The following is a 22,189-nucleotide window of genomic DNA, read 5'->3' as shown; positions in this document are numbered from 1 at the left end:
TGGAGTGGCCACATACCTTGTTTGCTTTTTGCCATTCAGGACATGGTTCATAATAGGAGGTATTTTATTTATTGTTTTTTTCTGGTTATTCCCTTGGTACTATCTTACCTCCACAGTTGCTATAGTCTAATAGCAGGCCTCCCAAGGCTAATCTTTCCTGTATCTGGGCCATCCCATACACAGCTACACACCTCATGAAAGGGGCAAAATAATCTGATATCATAAGACCCTAGAGCAGGTGTTCTTGTGCATGAGTCCTAGACTCTGGAACAACCTAACTAACACCAATGAGTACCTTGTCTGCTTCAGAAAGATTACTCACCTGTTCAGAGTTTATCTGCAGTCCTTTCTCCTGAACGTCTCTGTTCCTCTCTAATCCCTTGCCAGCTATGTTTCTTCCTTGTTACCCTACCTTTTTCATTCATTGTACTATTACAATGCATGCAACCAGGTCCGCGCTTCATAAATACTACAAATAAATAATAGTGGCTTAATGTACATTAACATTTCATAAATAGTTGTCTAATTTTTATTACGGTTCTCTTCAGATAACTTCCTTTTTAAAATCTCAGTCTTATCCAATTGAGATTGAATTTACTAACCAGCAACACCAACCCAACGTCTAGTCCAGAGCAACGTCTGCAGATGTATTTAATCCAAGGAACACCAGGCGCTGATGTGTGCAGGTCTACTAATCCAGAGTACATATCCAACATACAGAAAATAGCATCCAAACATAGGCAAGAGCTACAACAGCCAAAGAAAAGATCTTGCATAAATGGGAAGGACTAGATCCCAAAAATAGCATGGGGGGCATGCCAGCAGAGAAAGAATTTACCATGATAATTTTATATTGTGGGAAGATTACTCCTTGGTGCGTGTGGAAATGTAGATTTAAAGACTGATGAACCACTGGTTATTAAAATATGAGCAATAAAAGCATAAGATGGCCTGTTATTGGGCACACCGTTAGATACTGGGGAGAGTTGTACCTCAATGTAGGATAAGCAGATAGCCAATCTTGGAGTTTAGGATGGTGAGGCCAATGAATATCATACTTGGAAATTCTGTTTTGAGAGATGGCGCAGGGGGTTATTGGAGAGGGTGGCAGTATATTGGAGAAGACCATTTGTTGCACTGTCATGGAGAAACATGGTTAGACTTTGAAGAGAGGAATAACTAGAAATAAGGAAAAAACTGTAATTGAAGAGCAAAGATGTCATTGCCCACCACAGGAGAGCAATACAACAAGTCACCAGGCAGCACGGTGATCATCAATGGAAAAAGGCTACATCTTGGCGTGTGGGTGACCCACTGTGGTGGGTCTGTTGGTGCAAAAATCACCAGAAAATCAAACAAACATGGAAAGGAATAAGTCTGCAAGGTTATAAATACACACTAAATATCAACAGGAAACTAGTAAACAGGCATTCTCAGCTCTTTCTACCTCTACAACCCGAGTAGCACATAGTGAGGGCAGGATGGATATATTTGCAAGCTTTTTTACAAACATCTTAGATTTCATCTGTGTTAGAACTAGGAAAGTCACCATTTTAATACAGGTCAAAGAGGAGGCATGATATGTAAGCTCGAAGCCCACCAAGTATTCTATCAACCATGTGGACAGCAGCTTTAATGAAGGGAGTCCTGAAGATAAAGGCATCAGATTAATCTGAATCAGAAAGGACTAGAAGGAACTGCTGGAATCACCCTGACACACCCAAATCACTCCTGAAATAGGTAAAACATGGGGAGCCATTCCACTTTCAAAACAAGGAGGCCTGGAACCACTCAAACCCTCATATCTGGAGGACATTAAGCACCATTAAAATCTTCTGCACACACTTTCACAATCTATCAGCTTCACTTTTGTCAAGTGCTTTATGCTAAGGAAGGCAAAAGAGGGTCTTCTATCAGCTGGGACCTTGAAGGCAAATGGGGCACAAATGACACCAATGGAGAAGGAAGAATAATTTCCTCTAAGGATCATGAGCCTGTACAAGTGGCGCAGGATTTAAGGAGAAAGAGTGGGCATAAGGATGGTCCCACTGCACTACGCAGAGGATCACATGTGGAACTTGGCCTAGGGAGATAAACACTAGATAGGAGAGGTATGTAGCCTGAAAAGAAGACAGTATAGAAGAGAACATCTGTACCCCCAGCATGGGAAAGTCTGTGAAAGATAGAGGTCAGGGACCAACAAACAGAAAGCATTATTGATGGGTCTGAACAAGGAAGCTCACCTGAGAAAGAAACAATAATGGAATTAAGAAAGAAAAATCTGAAGTGCAACTTGTACTGAATGCCACTCACAGCAGGGATAGGATAAAAGCTGTCCTCACACCCCACCCTACTGTTTTGCACTCTAAATGGGCTGTCGTAAAAGCTTTGGTTGACGCTGAGGGATGGTGTAAACATCCCACTCAGACATTTTACAACTTTCGGGCAACTATTGTTCAACATTGACAGATTTGTCTTCCCCATCCATATCCCCATAACTGTTTCTTCAATTTTTCAAGATGCTGATCCACTGCTTGTACTCCAATTCCATCGCCTCCAGTTTATTCCAGGTATTTGCCTCTTGACTTAACCCACCTTAAGCATTTGCCTACTAATCGCACATGCATTTCATTATTGTCTCATTACTGAAGTGTGCATTTATAATTGGACATTGTTATATTCTAATTTAGTAGGTGCCCACACACATTAGACTCTTGGAGGCCAACAAATATAGCATTGATTTTCCCCTCCACAAATCCACCTATTGTGTCGTTGGATGCTTGCCCCAGTGCATTCCAAGTGTTTGCCTGTTAATTATATGTATGATTGTGTGTGTGTGTGTGTGTGTGTGTGTTTGTATGTGTGTGTGTATATATATATATATATATATATATATATATATATATATATATATATATATATAGATATAAATATATCTATATATCTATCTATCTATATATATAATAGATAGATAGATAGATAGATAGATAGATAGATAGATAGATAGATAGATAGATAGATAGATAGATAGATAGATAGATAGATAGATATTATTGTCACTCCTCGAAGTTATCACACGTACTCTGATACATCAAAGGCCGTTCGGCCGCCTGTATGTATCAAAATGTTAAAAAACTTGCGCTTTTGACTCGGTGGTCAAAGTATTGCCGCTCAGTGTGCCTTCCTCTGCAACTCTCTTGCCCTTTGTAGCGCTACGAGGAAGTCTGCAGCTGCTTCTTTTTAAGTCCGAATACTCATTGACTTTCTCGCTTTCTCAGCTCCTTTCATGTCCTTTGGAAGTTCACATCAATAACGAACCGATTCACAAAGGATCTAGCTGAGAAGTCGGAAATCTGCTCCCACGGGGCTACAAATGGGAATGTCCTACACAAATGTACTTATATAATCACATGACAGAGGTCATACGTTTGCAGCAGATTTCTAAACTTCTTAGCTGCGGTGGACAATTATGCATGCTAAAACGTAACACAAATGTTCTTTTTTTCATCCATTGAGAAAATAGTTTTCAACCCGAAAAAGGCCTTGTTCTAAGCCCCCTCCAAGCACGGAGAGCATTCCTTCCCCTTTTCCACCCTCGAAACGGGCTTCCGTCTGATATTGACACACTAATGTGCCTGCATCGCTAGGATGGAAAATTGCATGCATGAGGCCAGTGATGTCGGTGCATCCTCATCTGCTTTGGCACGGTACCCTACCAGCAATACCCGAATGCCACCCACAACCCCAAACTTGCAAATGCAGCAGCATATTGTCAGAGTTTTCACATTTCTATGGGCCCTTTCTGAAATTCCACTTACTGGATTGTGTCAATCAAGTGGTTAAATATACGACTGTGGGGTGCTATCTGTGCACCTCTAAGTTCAACGCAATGCCTACATCCTCTCTCTTCCACTTCCCTTCCACTTCATACCCAGGGCCACTGGAATGACACGGTTTTGCAGCTGTGGTGTTTTCTACATATTTATGGATCTGCCACGTAATCCTTCATCTGCAACACAATATATTGATTTTAACAAAAAAATATGTTTGTAGCTCACATGGATCAAAAACTATTAAAAACGCGGCAATGGAAGGACCTTTACAAAGATTGACTGTTCCCTTTTCTGATGCTTATTGCTGTATTTGGGTAATAAACTGGTACTATTGAAGTGAACCTGGTACTAATGAAGCAAAGCCTTTGCCCGAACAGCGTTAACCTGAGCAAAATCAAAAAATAATTAAATGCCACATAATTAACGCTGTTACCGTCTGCTGGCCCAGCAGAAAAGTCACATCAACATTGTAGCCGTCTTGTAATAGAGCCGGCGGCAATGCTGATGTGCAGCGGGTGCAGTAGCACCCGTTGTGCATTTCACTTCCAGAAATTCGGGCAGTGAAATGCGTGATGGGGCTGTGCCTGGGGGCCCCCAGGGGCACCCCGAGTCCCCCTTACCGCCAGCCTTTCCATGGCGGTGTTTACCGCCGTGGCCAGGCTGGCGGTCGGGGACTCATAATCCGCTGCCCTGGGGATTATGACCGATTAGTGGAGGGGGCCGGCGGTATGGCCGTGGCTATTGCGCCACGGTCATAATAGCTGGCGGTGTAATCGCCAGTTTACCGCCGGCCGCCAGGGTCGTAATGAGGCCCATAATTTGCTCCTCCACCACAGCATACTCCCTCCACCCACACTTGAAGTGTGTCATGTCTGTGTTGAATCATGGTCAGCAATCAAAAAATGAATACAGTAAAAATATCATTATTATATGTGTTCAAGCACATTTTTATATGCAGCACCAACATTCTCATGAATTTTAAATACATCACTGTATAGCTGAAACACTGTTTATAACTGTAGAGTGCCCCAATGCCCATGGAGCAAGTTGGTCTTTATAAAATCGCAAAAATAAATGAAAGCATTTATAGTCAGCTACTATGTTAGCTGACCTTTTCAAACTTGTTTTTGCCGCGGTTAATTTCTTTATCTCTATCTCATTTTACAGCTTTCTGAGATTCTATAATCAACCTAGTATTCCTTTACATAAGTGGTTGGTGTTTAATTTGCATCAATGGACTCAGTGAAGGGAAATACTTACCATCAATTTCCTTTCTTAATTTGTGCATGCAGAATAATGCGTAAGTAATGCATGAGATGAAGCATGCCACAACAGATATCCCCACGCAAATAGGCCTCCAGAGCTACCTATTCAAAGTACCTTCCTTAAAGACCTCAGGAAAAAAAAAATGAAATGCAGCATTGTTTTTAGGAACAGCACCTCAGACAGGTAGGAGCTGGAGGGCAGGATGTGGGCGTTGCACTTGGCACGCGCAGTGCTGATAATGTGTCAGGAAACAGATCTCATGTCTGTGGAAAAAAGTATGTTCCTAGTCTAATTGCCAAAAAGTGGTAGGTTGTCAAAATCTTCAAACTCTGAACATGAGTGGGCTTAGCCTGAATGGCAGCTGCATGTCCTAAACCAAGCCAACAACCTCCAGACTCTATGTAGTCTGTGTGGCGTTTCGTGTGTGTACCGAACGCCGGTTTGCGAATGCCAAGACAGTATAGTCTTGATTCCCCCTCATGTCTCTTTCTTCTTTGACCTTACACTTCCAGTCCCTTTAGCTCACTCTTTCGGGTGCTTTTTCATCCTTGCTTTCTCGCTCTGTCACTGTTCTCCCAACTTTCTCTTTCTCCATTTTCAGGTTGAGCGCGCAAGCGCTCTGGCCTGTTGTGATCTATCGGTGGGCTTTCAACCACTCCCACCGGACGCCCATCGCTTTCACTTGTTCATGGGCTTGCCTTTCAAAAATCCTTTGTTATCAATGGTAAATGATTCACATTTGTCCCTCCTTGAGGCAGTTTTGTTACTGCCCTGGCCATCGAAACTGTTACATGGATAATTGCACAATTGCCGATACATTTGACTGCGAGCAAACTTCATTTTCCTTTTGTGTCTCTCCTTCTCACTCATGCTTATGGTGGCCGTGGGCTTTGAATCGCCTCGCTTATGTCAACTGTTTTACTTTTCATTTTCAATGTATGTGGCAAGAAATGTTCAGTTAGGAATTTACAATGCTAATAGCTCTAACTCAAACAAACGCGAGACCCATTGCATTGCAAATGGTTGTTCTTTGTTTTTTGCCTCTCACTCTCTTGCTGTGTGCTAAAGGTATGATGATAGAAATTAGAACCTGGTCCCCAAAAATGAAAGCCAATGCTCACCTCTTGCAACCACCTGCACAAATTAAGTACCGGGTGTAAACTCTGACGCCTCGCTCTTAGCAGCACATGGGGTGTTGGTGGACAGATTGGTCACCTCCAGAAGCTGCTGGCTTCTAGCCACTAACCCCCCTTACAATATGTGCAGTCTTAGTCACTTCATCTCAAGTATTATCAGTCTACTGAGCTAACCATAACTTGCACCCCTGCTCCCGCTATGCACTGCTTATGATCTCACATATTACATCACTCATTATATGTTAAATGACAGAATTGTGACATCATTGATGACATCTCAAATTAGGTTTTGCCAGTGAGGTTCTGTTTTAAAAAAAATGTAAATTAAGGTCTTATCACCATACCTAACTATATCATCAGTTTACATATGCTTTTTTCACTGAATATCTTCTTTCTTAGGTAGAGTGCTCAAGTGCTTTGTCTTGTTGTAAGTATTGTGGGCTTTTAACCACATCCACCATAGGCCCATCACTTTCACTTGTTTGTGGGTTGCCTTTCAAAAATCCTTTGTTATCATTGATAAACGCTTTATGTTTGTCCCTCCCTGGGGAGGTTTTGTAACCGCCTTGCAGACTGACATTGTCACATGGATAATTGCACGATTGCCTATATGTTTGACTGTGAGCTAACCTATTTTTCCTTTTGTGTCTCTCCTTCACGCTCATGCTCATAACAGCCATGGAGCTTTGAATTGACTCACTTATGTCAACTAATGTTTTACTTTTAATTTTCAATTTAATGTGGCAAGAAAAGTCCAGTTAGGAATTTACAGCACCAATAGCTCTAACTGGAGCAAATATGAGACCCATAGCATTACAAATGCTTGTTATCATATTCATCCAACTCCCCTGCTGAGCACAAATTCTGACCTTGTGCCCAAACCCCATTTGTGCCCATCCCCCTGCAGGCACCCAGCCCCCTGATGTGCATGGCAGGAGACTGTCCGCTGGGCCAACAGAAAGTTACACAGAGGACCAAAGTAAATATATCTGTGTTTTTAATGCTTTGTGGCACAATGGCTTCAAAGAATGTAGAATATCAGTGGGGACTGATCATTCATGTGGTGCTGTCCTCACCAAGGTTATCAATACTATGAGGACCAGACACATTTTCTTGGCTGTCTGAATTTTTAGTGCCGTTAACTCTCAATGTGAGGATACGGTGCTGCTCCATTCTTGATTTGTCAAGGGGCACCTTTAATTAAAATACTGGGCCCAACCAAAGAAATATCAGCACTCAGTGGGATTCCAAAAAGCCTTGGGGGCTCACGTCCTTGTATCAACTTATCACCCATCTTTTGCAGTCAGGTTCTCCCACTTTAACAAGCATACATGGTGCTCTGCAACTTCCAAGGGTCACTTGTGTGCAGAAAAAACAGTTAGATTTAATAAATGTCCTCACCCTGGGGCAGACTGACCATTAGCCTCAGCAGTGAATATGTGTGGGTAGACAACTGAACCAAAGCATCCACTGCTGCTCCTGTGCTGCTGTAGAACTGCGTGAATGTAGCGATGAGAAGGTTTTCCTTATCCCCTTCCAAGTCTAGGTGCTCTATAAGGGAGACAACAGAGTGCTCTGTATTAATCCCACTAAGGGCAAGAGTATGGCTGAATGAAAATTACACTTGACCCCTTCTTTGTTGAATCGCCACCCTCCCTCGTTCATTGTTGTGAGCAATTGAAGCAACTTATTTTTATGTTTACTGACAGAACAGAAAAGATATCCTTTGCACTGTGGTGCACTGCCCATTACATACAGGCAGCAAATCTATGCATTACATTTGAGAAGCTTGTAATACAAGTGGGAGTGAGCTAAGAGCTTTTGGGATGCTGCAGAGAATTGAGATGAGGAGTAGTTCTTTAGGAGAAATGGAGAAGATGCTGTCTCTAGGATAACTCTGATTCACCAAATAATTGTGGTGAATACTGTAAAAAAGCCTATGATAGTACCACAATGGTTGTGCAACAGCTATGGTGTGACTGGGTGATGTATCCAACATTAGCCATCAGACCAAACCAAGGGACATTGGAGTGCATTGGGATTCCATGGATAACATTGTAAAGAGTCTGAGACAACAGTATGGCCCTAGTCATATTTCACATTGTGACTTAGTTGTGAGCTTTGTGTCACATTATCTGGACTTTGTCTTGCTAGTGTGAACAATCATTTACCGAATCATTTGCTCACTTGCTGTTAGGCAGACCTGGGTTTTCACTAGGCAATAAGGCCAACCACAGCCAATCCAAAAGCTATTTGCCTTATTTATAGTTTGGTGCACTTTTGCTGGACATTTAGATGAATCACACGGGACAACTGTGGATGTGGAAACAGCTGCACAAAAAGTCAAATCATGTCTAAGACTCATTTGTCACACAATTTGTTAGTCTAGCATCCTTGTTTTCCTCATGTCTCTATATCCACTTCTTCTACACATTTCTGGTAGGTTCTAGGAGCAAACTTCATAGCTCGAGACTCCTGTTAACCAATGGTTCTTACACTGGTCAATCATGATATTTCTTTTTCTACAGGGTTGATTAGTAAATGATGAAAATAATATCATCAATATTGTATGTGGGCTAACGTGTACCTATCTAAAATTGTTCTTGTCAGGCAACATTGGAGTTTAGTGTTAAAAAGATATTAAGTTCTCTTCTGGTGTATGGTCGCTAGATAGTACAATAGTGAGGTATAAACCCTGTTGCACAGTGCCAGGAAACACATTAAAAAGCAGGATGTACAATGCTGGAGAATGTTGAAGCCATTCACAAATGCCCTGATTTGAGTAGAGTCTGCTGTCTTATCAGAGAAAATCAATCCTGGTTCATCTTCAGACCATAAGCACTCTAAACTGTATGGTTGTTGATCTTTACCATCCACAAACAGATAGAACTTCAGTGGACTCCAACTCAATTGATCAGAGGTTGTATCAAAGTTCCAGTAAGTATTTCCAGAGGAAGCTCTTTCACCCGTCTGCGAAACACTGGTTCACACACATCCATCATTGTATAGTTCTTTAAGGTTCTACTTGGCTGTTCCTATGCTGTCTTTTTATTTATGGGCTACCATAAAAGTCACCCCTAATGTGTTCTATTGCATGTAGAAACTGATGAAATCAATTTTAATTTCTCATTGATGAGTGTCTTGAAGTGCCTGGTCATTGAAGTCCCTGATTGAAACGGGTGTAAGGATAGAGTAAAACATTGTAAGTTTGAACCCATAAAAAACTGAGGTGGTGGACGTCTATGAGCGGTGGCTCAAGGTGTAGCAAAAAACTCCTCTCCAGGTTTCCCATTGTCGTTTTCCTAAACGTGCAACCCTCAACGAAGTTCACACTAGGCACAGGATGCAACTATGGCCTAAAGGGTTCTATTACTGAATGTGTTATGACCACCCTTGTCTGTCTCACATCTATGTGGAGTAGATGTTTCGCCTTCCGTGGAATTGCCATTGGAATGATCTTTCATATGTCTATGAGGCAATTTTAAAAAGCATCAACAAAGCCAATCACTTAGCCTTCTGAATAGAATAAAGGTGTATAAAGGTGTTTTTATGTGTTTGAGTAAGGGAGATATGGCAGCAGGTGTGCAGGCGTCACACATAAGAATATAAGGTACAGCATAAGAAGCGCGCACACACACACACACACAGAAACACAAACAGAACAGGTAAATTTGGTCCTAAGCAGTCACAACGCTCACATCGCAATTGGCAGTGGTGTAAACTACTGCTGTGAATGATGATAGATGGGTTTCTGTGATCCAACATACCAGTGATGCACACCGTACCCACCTCAGTAGGGACTGGAGAGAAACCCACTCAACCAACACCTTCAGCATAAATGACAACTATCACACTTATCTAATAGATACTGGATTGCAATTGTGCGTTTGGAAGACAAATTAGTTGTTGGTAACCTCTACAAAGGACATATGGCTTCCTTGGAAATTCCTAATTTGCCAACTTGTAACATGACCAGTGGGCATTCTCAGTTAAGTTAGCCATCATATTGCAGCCTCAATCTGGATCTGTACCTTCTATTCATGAATAGTTTGTTACAGTGAACATTCTTGGTGTACGATTGTGTCAGAATTTTACTAATAAGAGTTAGGGGTATACATAGTAGAATGGGAATTATATGATGAAAATATTTAGTTACTGACAAGTCCGACTCTTGTCCATAAATTGAATAGTATCTATACTGAGATGGACTTGGTGAATGGGTGCAGAATGGAATGAAGGAATGCTGCCTGCTACTAAGTCATGATCACACTGCGAATGGATAATTCAAGGCAGGACAACGCAAGCACCATGATAATGAAGGATGGGCATGAGGAGATGTGCAGAAAATCACAGTTATCTTAGTGAGTGCACCCCTCGTGTTCGGACAGATCATGAATATTTGCAGTGCCAGTGTTTGCTTCAGGATTTGAAATACCCTTGGGTTGACTAGACTTTTACTCTAACAACAGATGGAGGTACCTTGGGATGTCCATGTTTAGTGGTCCAGGAGGTACCTTGGGGTGTCCACGTTCAGTGGTTGGAGCCCTGTTCTGGCAGCATACTAGGAAGTTTAAAGTGCTTACAATGAGTGTGCATATCTCAGTTGCCTTGAAAGTAACCCTTTGCTTTATTTAACTTGGATGGCAGTGTTAGAACTTGGTACATGTACACATAAACTCTGGAGATGAAACACTCAAAATAAAATGTGATGATGGTGAAGAAAGTGCTGCAACATTGAGAAGTAATGTTTTATGAGCAATTCAATGGAAGCAACCCATGAAGCAGTAACTGACAAAATGACAGCTTTTTTTCAGTGAGTTTCTTCTTCTTTGGGAGATAACTTCTCAAAAGACTGGTCGTGATTTGTAATCATAATTTGCAGACCTTTATGTGTCTTCTTGGGACCTTATGTTATATAGTGTTTCGTACAACAGTTCCGCCACCCGTAATCACTGTGAATAAATGTTGTCACTATAATCCAGATTAATTGTACACTATGAACTCACAATCAGGGAAGGCTGGTTTGGCATTAATATGTTCAACGAGATTTTGACCTCCATGTAACAGCAAATGTAAATGGACAGTGTTTAACTCACTCAGCCATCTTGCGGGCATGCAATGGAGGCCCTTCTGGAAATGAACATATGGGTTCATTCACATGGTGAGTGCAATGATCAATAGGCCCTTGTACTACTGATGGGACCACACTCAAGATCAGAGTTGCTTTCACAAATGGTCACTGCTCTCCTGAGAAGCAAGGCCAGACCCTCACTGACCCTGGTAGAAAGGTGGTGGAACTAGATCACTAGTCTTTGAAGGAAAACCACCACTCCCCTAATGGCTCAGATGGTGTACCAGTTCCCTATTAACCCTCGCAAAACTGACCAATTCGTCTTTCCAAATTGTAATAAGGGGGAGCAACCAACTACTTCAAAGACAAAATCCAAGACCATCTAGGGGTAAAAAGGGTCAACTAGCTCACACTATTCGCCCAAGAAAAATGGTCTTTCCCTTCATTTCACCTCTCATTAAGTGGTGTCTCCAGGTCACTGCTCTCTTAACAACACAAACCACATCTGCATTCATTTGGAATTAAGGTGATGTAACTCGGTCACTGCTCCCCTAAGAACTCAAACTATATCTTCATTCCACGTGGTGAAGGCAGTGGTATTGGTCCCCTTACGACACGGACCACACCCTGACCACACCCTCATCCCACCTTGTGGTAAGCAACTTAAGGGCTGCTAGCCTTATTTGGAAAGATATTGACATCTTAAGGTCCAAGAGAAAAGGCACAATTTTGTGCTTTGGACAAAAAGCTGAAAGTTATGATATCCACACAAGTGACATCCGTGCTGCTCATAAATTAGGCTTTTGCCAGGGATTGGGCTTGAGGGTGGCTCATCTGGCCTCTGGATGTATACACACACTCCTTGTGAAACTGTGAGTCAAATCCAGTGGCGGCAGCACCCCAGGTGATGCTCGTGGAAGGAGTCGAAAATAACATTAAGAGTCCAGGAAGGACTAAAGCAATCTGTGGCTGTATCTCACTGTTAACTAGAGAGGGTGTTTTTGCAAGTAGCTTGTGGGAGGGGGACAATGGGGCCTCGGGGGGGAAGAGGAGGAACGAGGAGTTCCCCCCCCCGGGGTTTTTGGGACGGGTGGCACGACCCGGGACGCGTTTGGACGTCCGGGGTGCCAATTATAAGGGGGTGGGTCGGGTATTTAGACGGCCATTTCGTAGTTGCAGGCACCAATTTGGGAAGGTGACCTGGTGGCCTGGGTGTAGGCAGGCGGGCTCGGTGTTTCTTTCCTGCGTTTCTTTCTTGTGGCGTGTGTCAGGCTTATATAGAAGTAGCATACATATCATATTTTCACATTGCTTAAAAAAGGACGATCGCGGCATAGCTAAAGGTAGAGCGTAAGGCGTTTTTACCTTGTTCGGCGTGTGTTACGGTCAGGATGGCAGCGATGGTCGGAGGGATAGAGTCGGAGGCGAAGGTGCGGGAGGCGCTTGCGATGCTGCGCCAGGCGGGCTGGCTCGATTTCTTGAAGGAGGGAGCCCTGGCTCCGACCCGCCCGGCGCGCAGGGCCTCTGCCGGAGTGGCTGCGGTGGTGGCCGCGTGCTCCCCGCCGCGGGTAGCAGCAAGCGGCAAGGTAAGGTGTGCGTCTCGGGGGGCGGGGCGGGGGCGAGGGGTGGGCCTGGGGCGGGCCCGAGGAGGGTATATGGGCGGGTTCGGGTGGGGGAATCCTCGGGGGTTCCCCGAAAGCCGGGCCGCGCTCAGAGGCGGCAGAGTGGCGCCTCCGCGCTGAAAGGGAGGGCGGGCCGCGTGTGGAGGCAGGCAAGCAGGCCTTGGAACAGGGCCAACTTGGGGCGCCCGAGGCGAGCGCAACAATAAAAGGGTAAAGGGAAGGGAAAGGCGGTGGGCGCACGCCAGGAGCGCCGGGGAGGTTCCCAGAGTAGGAAATTAAAGGCGAGCGCAGCGGGAGACGCTGCGGCCTCCGCGGCAACTTCTGTGACGGGGGCTTTTCCATTGGGCAAACAGGGGAAAGTGGGGCACGGGGATGGGGCACATTTCGGGCCGTGGGGCGTGGGCTCTTTTCCTGGGGGGGGTCAACATGGGGTTTTTCAAGAGAAGGAGGCAGAAGGGGACCCCAAGGTAGTGGAGCAGCGATGAGGAGGGCGGGGATTTAGGGGGCGACAGGTGTATTGAGGGTGGAGGCTCCCCTGTCAGTTCGGGGGGTGCACCTAATTTGTCCCTTGGGGATGGTATTCTGGAGGGTGAGGTTAGGGGATTGGACGAGGGGCTGTTTGAAGAAGGGTTAGAAGGGGAGGAGGGGGTTGGGGCAGGGGGTCATTGGGACATTAGTTAGTCCCCGGGCACACCAGACCTTTCTTGGCAGGGGCTTTTGGACTACGGTGAGGAGGACCCAGGCGAGCAGGATGCGGATCGAGTGCACTGGGGAGAAGAGAAGGCTGGTCCTTGGGCGGCCAGCCAGATAGCATCATCAGGAGGGAGCAGGCGACGCAGTGGGGCTGCGGACGCTTCTACTGGGCGGTGTGGAGGAGAGGGCTTGGCGCCCCCGTCGCCGCGGCCCAGAAGGAGCAACGTTCGGGCCCGTCCAGACGGCGGGCACATCAGAGAGGGGAGTATTCCAGCTGTGTGAGATGCGGTGGCTCGGGTGCGAGTGCGGCCGAGTGGGAAGTAAGGTCAGAGGAGAGTTTGGAAGAGGGCGAGTTGAGGAACAGTGAGAGTGAGTATGAGTGCTGGGAGAGTGGAGGGCGGGGTACGTCTAACCCTGTCCGTAAGTCATTGCAGGTACAGCGGTCAGGTGCACGGCGTGTTGAACGTCGGGGAGAGCGAAAGGGAGGAGAGGCGCGGACGGTTCAGGAGCGGCCCCCGTTGCTATCTCCAGGTAAGAATTCGTCATGCTCAATGATTTCTGTGGCCTCAGAGGCGAGAGAAGAGTCGTGCGCTTAGTAAAGGGAGTATATATGCAGGACACGGAGGTATCAAAGGAAAGCGAGGTGAAGGCAGGGAAGGAAGCGAAGGGCCTAGGCTCGGTTGAAGGGGGGGATAGTACAGCAGCTGACGGGGCGGAGAAGGGAGCCAAGGAAAAGGAGGGGGAGCCGGCGTCGAAAAAGGTGAAGCTGCCATATATGGGCACTGCTAAGCCGCTGGGGGCGCATTTAATGCCGGCAACAAAAGAAAAAATTTGGAAAGGAGAATATGTGGACATCTTAAAATTGCTACATCGGGAGATCAGGGCCAAGGAGGGCTCCAAAGAGGAAGAGTGGGAGCTTTCTAAACGGCCAAAAGTGCCGGATACGATAGAGAATTGGACGGCGGCCTTTTTGATTTTCGCAAGCGTTTATTGCAAGCGATTCCCGGAGCGGTCGGTATCCTTATTTAAATACATGGATATCATACGAAAAGCGCAGCTCAATTATGGGGGATACGCGTGGCGCCAATACGATGAAGAATTTTGGGCGCGCATGGCGGCGGATTCTGAAGTGCAATGGGGAGAAATTGATACAGACTTGTGGCAGCACACTATGGGGCCAGCAAAGTTTGGGAAGACCGTATTTACGGCTAGTGGGTTGCCCATAATATATCGTCCCTTTCGGGAGCGCCCCACGCAGGGGGTGGGGTCCCGGGGCTCCAGCCCCAATAGGGCTAGCGGCGCAGGGACAGGAAGGTCGGGAGCATGCTGGGACTTCAATAAAGGTATATGTACCAGAGAGTACTGTAAGTTCAGGCACGAGTGTACAAAATGCGCGGGGCGTCATCCGGTCACAGCGTGTAATGGACAGCAGACTGGGGGTAGTGCAGGGGGTTCGGCAAGTGGGGGTCAAGGGGCCAATACTGGGGGAAAGGAAGGACAGCGCCAGCGGCCAGGAGTGGCGGGGAAAGGCTACTACGCCGGTTAAGGTAGACAGATTGCAGGTGGGGTTGCAGGGTTATGACAGGCAGGATGACGCTGAGTTGCTGATTCGCGGTTTCCGGACTGGGTTCAGGTTGGGATATCAAGGTCCGCGGGAGCGTCGGTGGGCGGAGAATTTGCGATCCGTGCGTGGGAAGGAAGAAATGGTCCAAGGGAAGTTGATGAAGGAGGTAAAGGAGGGGCGCATGGCGGGCCCATTTTCTTATTGGCCCTTGGAAAATCTCATAGTGTCTCCGATTGGCATAGTGCCCAAAAAAGAGGAAGGTCAATTCCGGTTGATTCATCACTTGTCCTGGCCGGAAGGGTCATCAGTGAATGATTTCATCCCAGAGGAATTCACGAAGGTGTCGTACGCGTCTGTGGATGTGGCGGTTCAGATGGTGGATCAGTTGGGGCCGGGGGCTTTGATGGCAAAGACGGACATCAAGTCAGCTTTTCGGCTGCTGCCAGTACACCCGGACGATTTTGAATTGTTGGGCATCCAGTTCCTGGGGAGCTGGTACGTGGACAAGGCACTGCCCATGGGTTGCTCCAGCTCGTGTGCGCTGTTTGAGCGATTTAGCACGGCGCTTCAATGGATTTTTGTGCAAAGTACGGGTCACCAAGAGGTAACGCACTACCTGGATGACTTCTTTTTTGCGGCGCCAGCAGACAGCCCGCGTTGTGCGGCGGTGCTGAGCTGGTTTATGGACATTATGGGAGATCTGGGTGTGCCCCTGGCTCCCGAAAAGACAGTGGGGCCAGCTACGGCGCTGTCGTTCTTGGGGATTGAACTGGACACGGTGGCAGGTGTAGCGCGGTTGCCTGTCGGGAAACAGGCCGATATGATCAAGCGAATTGAAGAAATACTGCGGAGGCGTAAGGTTACGGTGAGGGAGGTGCAGGTCTTGTTAGGACATTTGAATTTTGCGTGCAGGGTTGTGCGAGCGGGCAGGACGTTTTGCAGACGGCTTTCTCTAGCGCTGGCGGGTCAAGCACTACCCCACCATCATGTGCGTTTGAAGGTGGGAGTTCGAGAGGATTTGCGCATGTGGGCAAGGTTCCTAGAGTCATTTAATGGGATTCCTCTGAAGGTCTGGAGAGAGTTGGAGTGGGATGCTCAGATGTTTTCGGATGCGGCGGGTTCAGCGGGTTTTGGGTTGTATTGGGAAGGGTGTTGGTGCGCGGAGGAATGGCCAGCGGAGTGGAAGCACGGCGGTCGTAGCATCGCGTTTTTGGAATTTTTTCCGCTGATCGTAGCGTGTGCTTATGGGGTACGGAGCTGAGACATTCGCGGGTGCTGTTTCGGGTCGATAACTTGGCAGTGGTTCAGATGGTCAACGGGCAGTCGGCGCGGGAAGCAGGGTTGTTACAGCTGCTACGCGTTTTTGTCTTGCAATGTTTGCGTAATGACATTCACTTCAGTGCGAGACACGTTCCGGGGGTGAATAATGACATTGCGGATGCTTTGTCTCGTTCGCAGTGGCAGCGCTTCCATGGATTAACCACGGGCGTGGCAGTGAGAAGAATCCGCATGCCGGAAGTTTTATGGCGAGTAGGCGATCACGGATACTTCGACTGGTTATGAACTCCTTGGCACCGTCCACGAGGCGGGCTTATGCGAAAGTATGGGAGGAGTTCCTGGGATCTGGGGCGCGACGGCGGGCGCGGCAGGAAGAGGTGGTGGAGGATGTGATTCAGTTCATTATGGACTTGATTGGTAAGGGTCAGTCGAGAGTCACGATAGCGGGTAAGTTGTCGGCCATCGGTTTTGTGGGTAAGCTTTTATGGGGTTAACCGCCGTCGGCTGGGGAATTAGGAACGAGAATATTGCAAGGTTGGGACAAATCATTTGGAAAGCGGGGCCTGGATCGTCAACCGATATCGCTGACCATGCTAAAAGGCTTGATAGCGAGTATGGGCAGTCTGTGCTATGATGAGCGCGAGGCTATTCTTTTCGGGACCCTCATGTCTTGGATGTTCTTTGGAGCGTTTCGGGTATCGGAGTTGCTGGGCCGGTCGGGAGCTACGGGTATTTTGTGGAGGGAGGTTCGGGTGGTGAAAAAAGGGTTGGCTCTCTGGGTTCGTCAATCGAAAACTGATCAGAAAGGCGCCGGGGCTACGGTTTGCCTTCGTCGATACCCTTGCAAGGACATTTGCCCGGTGAGATTGGGTGCCTTACTGCGATCGAGGTCGGATCTTTCGGCGGGTCCGGTTTTTTGTCATGCGGGTGGTCGCAAGGTGACGGCGGCGCAGCTCTTGGCAGTATTGAGAAAAGGGCTAGCGGGTATGGGTTTGGAGGCAGAGAGATTTGGGACGCATTCATTTCGCATTGGAATGGCTACAGAAGCAGGGGTAAAAGGCTGGGACAGGGAAGAAATGATGGCGTTGGGTAGATGGAGGTCGGATTGCTTTAGGAGATATGTGCGGGGAAGTGAATGTTAGAAGGCCTATAGGGAGGAAGGAATGAATACTTTCATCTCTTTTTTCTTTTGCAGGTGTTGTCCTGCGGCCAGAAGCGGCCTATTTGGAGATATGGGTGATTGGGCATTCTTTCGTAAAGTGGGCACAACGACAGGCTCGAAGGACTGCGTCAGGGTCGAATCTGGGATTCGATAACGATCGTTATCGGGTGTCGTGGATTGGGAAAGGGGGTATGCTATGGGGGGAGCTACTTCCTCGGCTGCAGGTAACGCGAGGGAGGAGACATTGTCCGGATTTGCTTTGTGTTCATCTTGGGGAAAATGATTTAGTTAGATCTACGGGCTTGAATTTGCTCAAGGTGATGAAAAGAGATCTGCAGTTAGTGAGCGAGCAGTGGAAGGGATGTCATATCGTTTTTACGGCGTTTATGCCACGTCGGGTGTGGAGAGGGGCCAGGAAACCAGGGGCCATAGAGAGGGCCAGACGTAAGATTAATAAGGAAATGAGGGGTTTTTGTGTGGGGCGAGGTATTTCATTTTTAGAGCATGCTGACATCCGGTTTGAGGACGTGGAATTTTTTAGGGATGATGGGGTGCACCTTTCGTTCATGGGAATGGAGTTATACCTCTTACAGTTGAGAGAGCAGCTCAAGGCTTTACTACGTGAGTCCTAGGTGGGGGGGGCAGAAAAAGTCAGGGCCTTTTTCTAGTGGCGGGGACAGCTGCAGGGCAGCTATTAAAAGCTCGGGGGTAGGACGGAGATGGCAGGGAAAGACAGGTATTAGGACGGGGGGAACATTAATTAGACAAGGACAGGCAGGAGACTGCTCAGGAGCGGACAGGTTCAGAGAAGTAGGTAGGGCGGGAGAAAGTAAAGGAGACGAGAGGAAGGAAAAGACAGGTCCAGAAGAAGGGGGGGAGGGATCGGGGTAGGGGAGGGGGAGGGGCGGGGTCAGGTGACTCGATGTCTAGTGAGGTTTTAGTTTTGTAAGGCAAAGGCCAAGGGGGTAGGTCTAGGGGCACCTGTTCCAATAAAGCGGCCTTTTACACACAAACGAGTCTCGGTGGTCACTCTGTCCCAATGGGGCCTCGGGGGGGAAGAGGAGGAACGAGGAGTTCCCCCCCGGGGTTTTTGGGACGGGTGGCACGACCCGGGACGCGTTTGGACATCCGGGGTGCCAATTATAAGGGGGTGGGTCGGGTATTTAGACGGCCATTTCGTAGTTGCAGGCACCATTTTGGGAAGGTGACCTGGTGGCCTGGGTGTAGGCAGGCGGGCTCGGTGTTTCTTTCCCCTCCCTCCCTTATGTTATGGATGATTTAGGGGTCTTTCTTGGAGCAGGTGTCCTGGGGGAGGGGGGGTTTAAGTAGGCGTCGCTTGGACAGGTGCTTGCCAAGGCGGGGACAGCTGCAGGGCAGCTATTAAAAGCTCGGGGGTAGGACGGAGATGGCAGGGAAAGACAGGTATTAGGACGGGGGGAACATTAATTAGACAAGGACAGGCAGGAGACTGCTCAGGAGCAGACAGGTTCAGAGAAGTAGGTAGGGCGGGAGAAAGTAAAGGAGACGAGAGGAAGGAAAAGACAGGTCCAGAAGAAGGGGGGGAGGGATCGGGGTAGGGGAGGGGGAGGGGCGGGGTCAGGTGACTCATGTCTAGTGAGGTTTTAGTTTTGTAAGGCAAAGGCCAAGGGGGTAGGTCTAGGGGCACCTGTTCCAATAAAGCGGCCTTTTACACACAAACGAGTCTCGGTGGTCACTCTGTCCCAAACAGATAGGGTGAGCTAAATGTACACATTGTAAGTTTCTGGCTGCACTCATAAATAGCTATTATAGCTGTGGGATTGAGGGTTGTCTGCCTTTAAAAATGATAACCACCATGAAATTCCATTGTACAGAATAGGTCAGGGTTAATAAATCGAAGAGTCACCTGTTAACTAATTATTCGTCGTCCTCGAAAAGGTTAAAATGGGGTTTAACTTGAGATCAGCGTTGGATACTTTGATAAATATGCCCCTTGTCTGTCACAAGTTTGGTTCGAAGGAAAAGAAATCGGATGTAAAACTTTTAAGACACCTCACAAGTTTTTACCCTTGCCCGCCACGCCCTCACACTCGAAGGAAGATAAACACGTTGCTTGCACAAATATTGGTGTACTCACAACGCCACTAATATTTGTACATCATTTAAATTGTTCTTCACAGGCAATGGCTATGGGAAGGAAAGGGGGCAGGGAAATGACAATAGACGGGGGCACCTCAGCGGTGCAGTCAGTTCCTGGACATTTCCTCTCTTTCTGCGGCCGCTGGGAGGAGGGGAAGGGGCGGAGTGCGGCATCTGGGATGGGGCTGGCAAGTTTGCCTTTCTCTCGAAGCCCCGGTGTAGTGCCTAGGTGCAGCGGACAACGGGTGCAGCCTCTGAAACAAGACAGCCTCTTTGGATATTGTCTCCGCCGGCACGGAGCGGGGTCCTGGGCTGCGGGTCCCGGAAGATTAAGTGGGCAGATAAACCCTCACTTAAACCGCTGGCAGGAGTAAGTCTCGGATCGGTGCCTCCGGACCCCTCTGCCTCTCCTGGGCTGGCCGAGATGTGGCATGTGTGGAGGGAGAGGCGGTAGATGCCGAGAGAAGGAGCGGCGGCTCGGGGGAGCTGTCAAGGGGGGAGCAGCCTCCTCTCCCGGCTGGATCACTTCCAGTTCTTCTGCTGACCTGTCTGTGGACTGAGCCGGTCTCACGAGGACACTTCCGGCTCCTGGAGCCTGCGGTCACAGGATGGAGCTCTCCCAGCTGCTAACCCTCACGAGGATCAGAGGAGGTAAGTTAGGGTGGCAACCTCGCGGTGCATTGTGGGGCACTTCTTTGCCAGCCTCTGGACCACAGTCGCCCTCTCTGACAGTTTAATGGAAACCATGAGTTTAACCTAGAGTAGTCTCAAACCTGGGATGCGTACATTTTTCTGGATATGTTAACTTTTGCTCTAAGACACTTACTTACATCCCAGTATGTGAGGTGGGGTGGCATAGTATGACACTGAGAAATGTCTCAGGCGGTCTATAACTCTGAACAAGCAGCGGGCCTAGGAACACCAGTCGCATACCATGAACAATAGTGAAATCCAGAATTTTCTTGAGGTATGAGTGCCTCTGAAAGCAACCCAGGCCCCCAACCCAGCTGGCCTGTCAAAGGCAGCAGTCTGGAATCAGAGAGTCTCCATGTCGACCCCGAGAGATGTCGCCCACACTTGTGATCATTGCAGAAAGTTGAAAATATATGACACACATACGTGAAGCTGATATGACACATTCAAGTAAGGCATATTGCAGAAATCCTTACATCTGATTCTTCATTGAGAGGAAGTATAGAGAAAGGTGCCAAGAAATCGTCATATAACTTTTCTAATCTCCCAGTGATTACCTAGCCCAGGTAGTTCATGCTCATACCTGGCAAGATTGGTTTAGACTAACAGATTTGTAAGTGGGTGTGGGCCTCTGTAAAAGTGGACTACTGCATTCAGGACTATTAACTATGCCATGGTCCATTCTCAAAAAAGTTCATTCACCTCAGAACTCTCAAAATCTGAGTAAGATTTGAGAGGTTTGGAACAAAAACTAATGTTTTAATAACCATATGGTGAAGTTTTTTTGTTTTTACTGTAGCCCTATACTCCATTCTCATACCGATGTAATTAATAGGTGTTACTGGTACCCAAATTAATTCTACTCAATTTATTGACCTCCGTAGGAAGGATCGCTGATTTATCCCTGCCAGATTTCTAATATGTGATCTGCAGATCACAACATATGTCAGTGATGATTGATTAATACACTAAAGCGAAGGGTATTTCCATGTATGAGAGTCCTCTGAGACTGTCTAAAAGTGAGTTTGTAATTTAATCTGTGACACTTAAGACCCAACGGGTGTGTCTCTATGTGTCATTATCTTTTACAGTAGAAATTATGCACTTGTGTTTCAACCTGCACAACATCTAAGTGTGGTTTTTATGAATAATCCAGAAAGGGTGTTTCTTAATGGGACCAATGGCCAAAATACAACAATGTTATTGTCAAGAAATGCTGATGACCTTAAGAGAACTGCTTTCGAATTTTAGGTTGGGCTGGTGTGCCGGAGACTCAAGCTTTGCCCTGGGGAGTCCTTCTCCGGAAGGTTCGGACACCTGTAGCCTTGGAGCAGTAGAACATCCAGTGCAGAAACTAGTGAGGTGAACTCACACCTTTCACATCCCAAGGGGATGTGTGCTCAATGAGAGAAGTATTCCTGTAGAACTGGACCTCAAACCCACAGAGGCACCACTGACCGGTTGTCTGTTCCAGTTCATCCTGTGTGCTTCCCAAGAGAAAGCAAACATCTGGTCAGAAACCTATAGAATGTTTATGTGGTAACGTCCTGAAGAACACTATAGGATCCTCTACTAAATTATGAGTTCCTTGTCGCAATCCAAAGGTTCCTGTACTAAATTACCAGTACCTTGATGCAATTTATAGGATCCTGTGCTAACTTCCCAGTTCTTTTTGCAATCCTTAGGATCCTGTACTAAATTACTAGTGCCTTGTTGCATTCCCTAAGATCCTGTATTAAATTACTCTTCCCTT

At 47.1% G+C, this 22,189-nt stretch overlaps 1 protein-coding gene across 4 annotated transcripts in view; it reads left to right on the top strand.

The window, feature by feature from the left end:
• Nucleotides 1–22,189, top strand: part of NHSL2 (NHS like 2) — a 773,603-nt gene that overhangs the window by 459,801 nt on the left and 291,613 nt on the right. Inside the window, exon 1 of one of the 4 annotated variants that reach the window (XM_069211848.1) lies at nucleotides 19,920–20,394. The exons of the other annotated variants lie outside the window; for them this stretch is intronic. Coding sequence (XP_069067949.1) covers nucleotides 20,352–20,394 — 43 coding nt within the window. The 5' untranslated portion in view covers nucleotides 19,920–20,351. Of the gene's footprint in view, nucleotides 1–19,919; nucleotides 20,395–22,189 lie in introns of those variants that run through there. 4 annotated transcript variants of the gene reach the window in all.

The sequence above is a fragment of the Pleurodeles waltl genome, chromosome 10 (assembly GCF_031143425.1).
Source record: "Pleurodeles waltl isolate 20211129_DDA chromosome 10, aPleWal1.hap1.20221129, whole genome shotgun sequence".
NCBI lineage: Eukaryota > Metazoa > Chordata > Amphibia > Caudata > Salamandridae > Pleurodeles > Pleurodeles waltl.
This window is presented reverse-complemented; position numbering and strand designations above follow the sequence as displayed.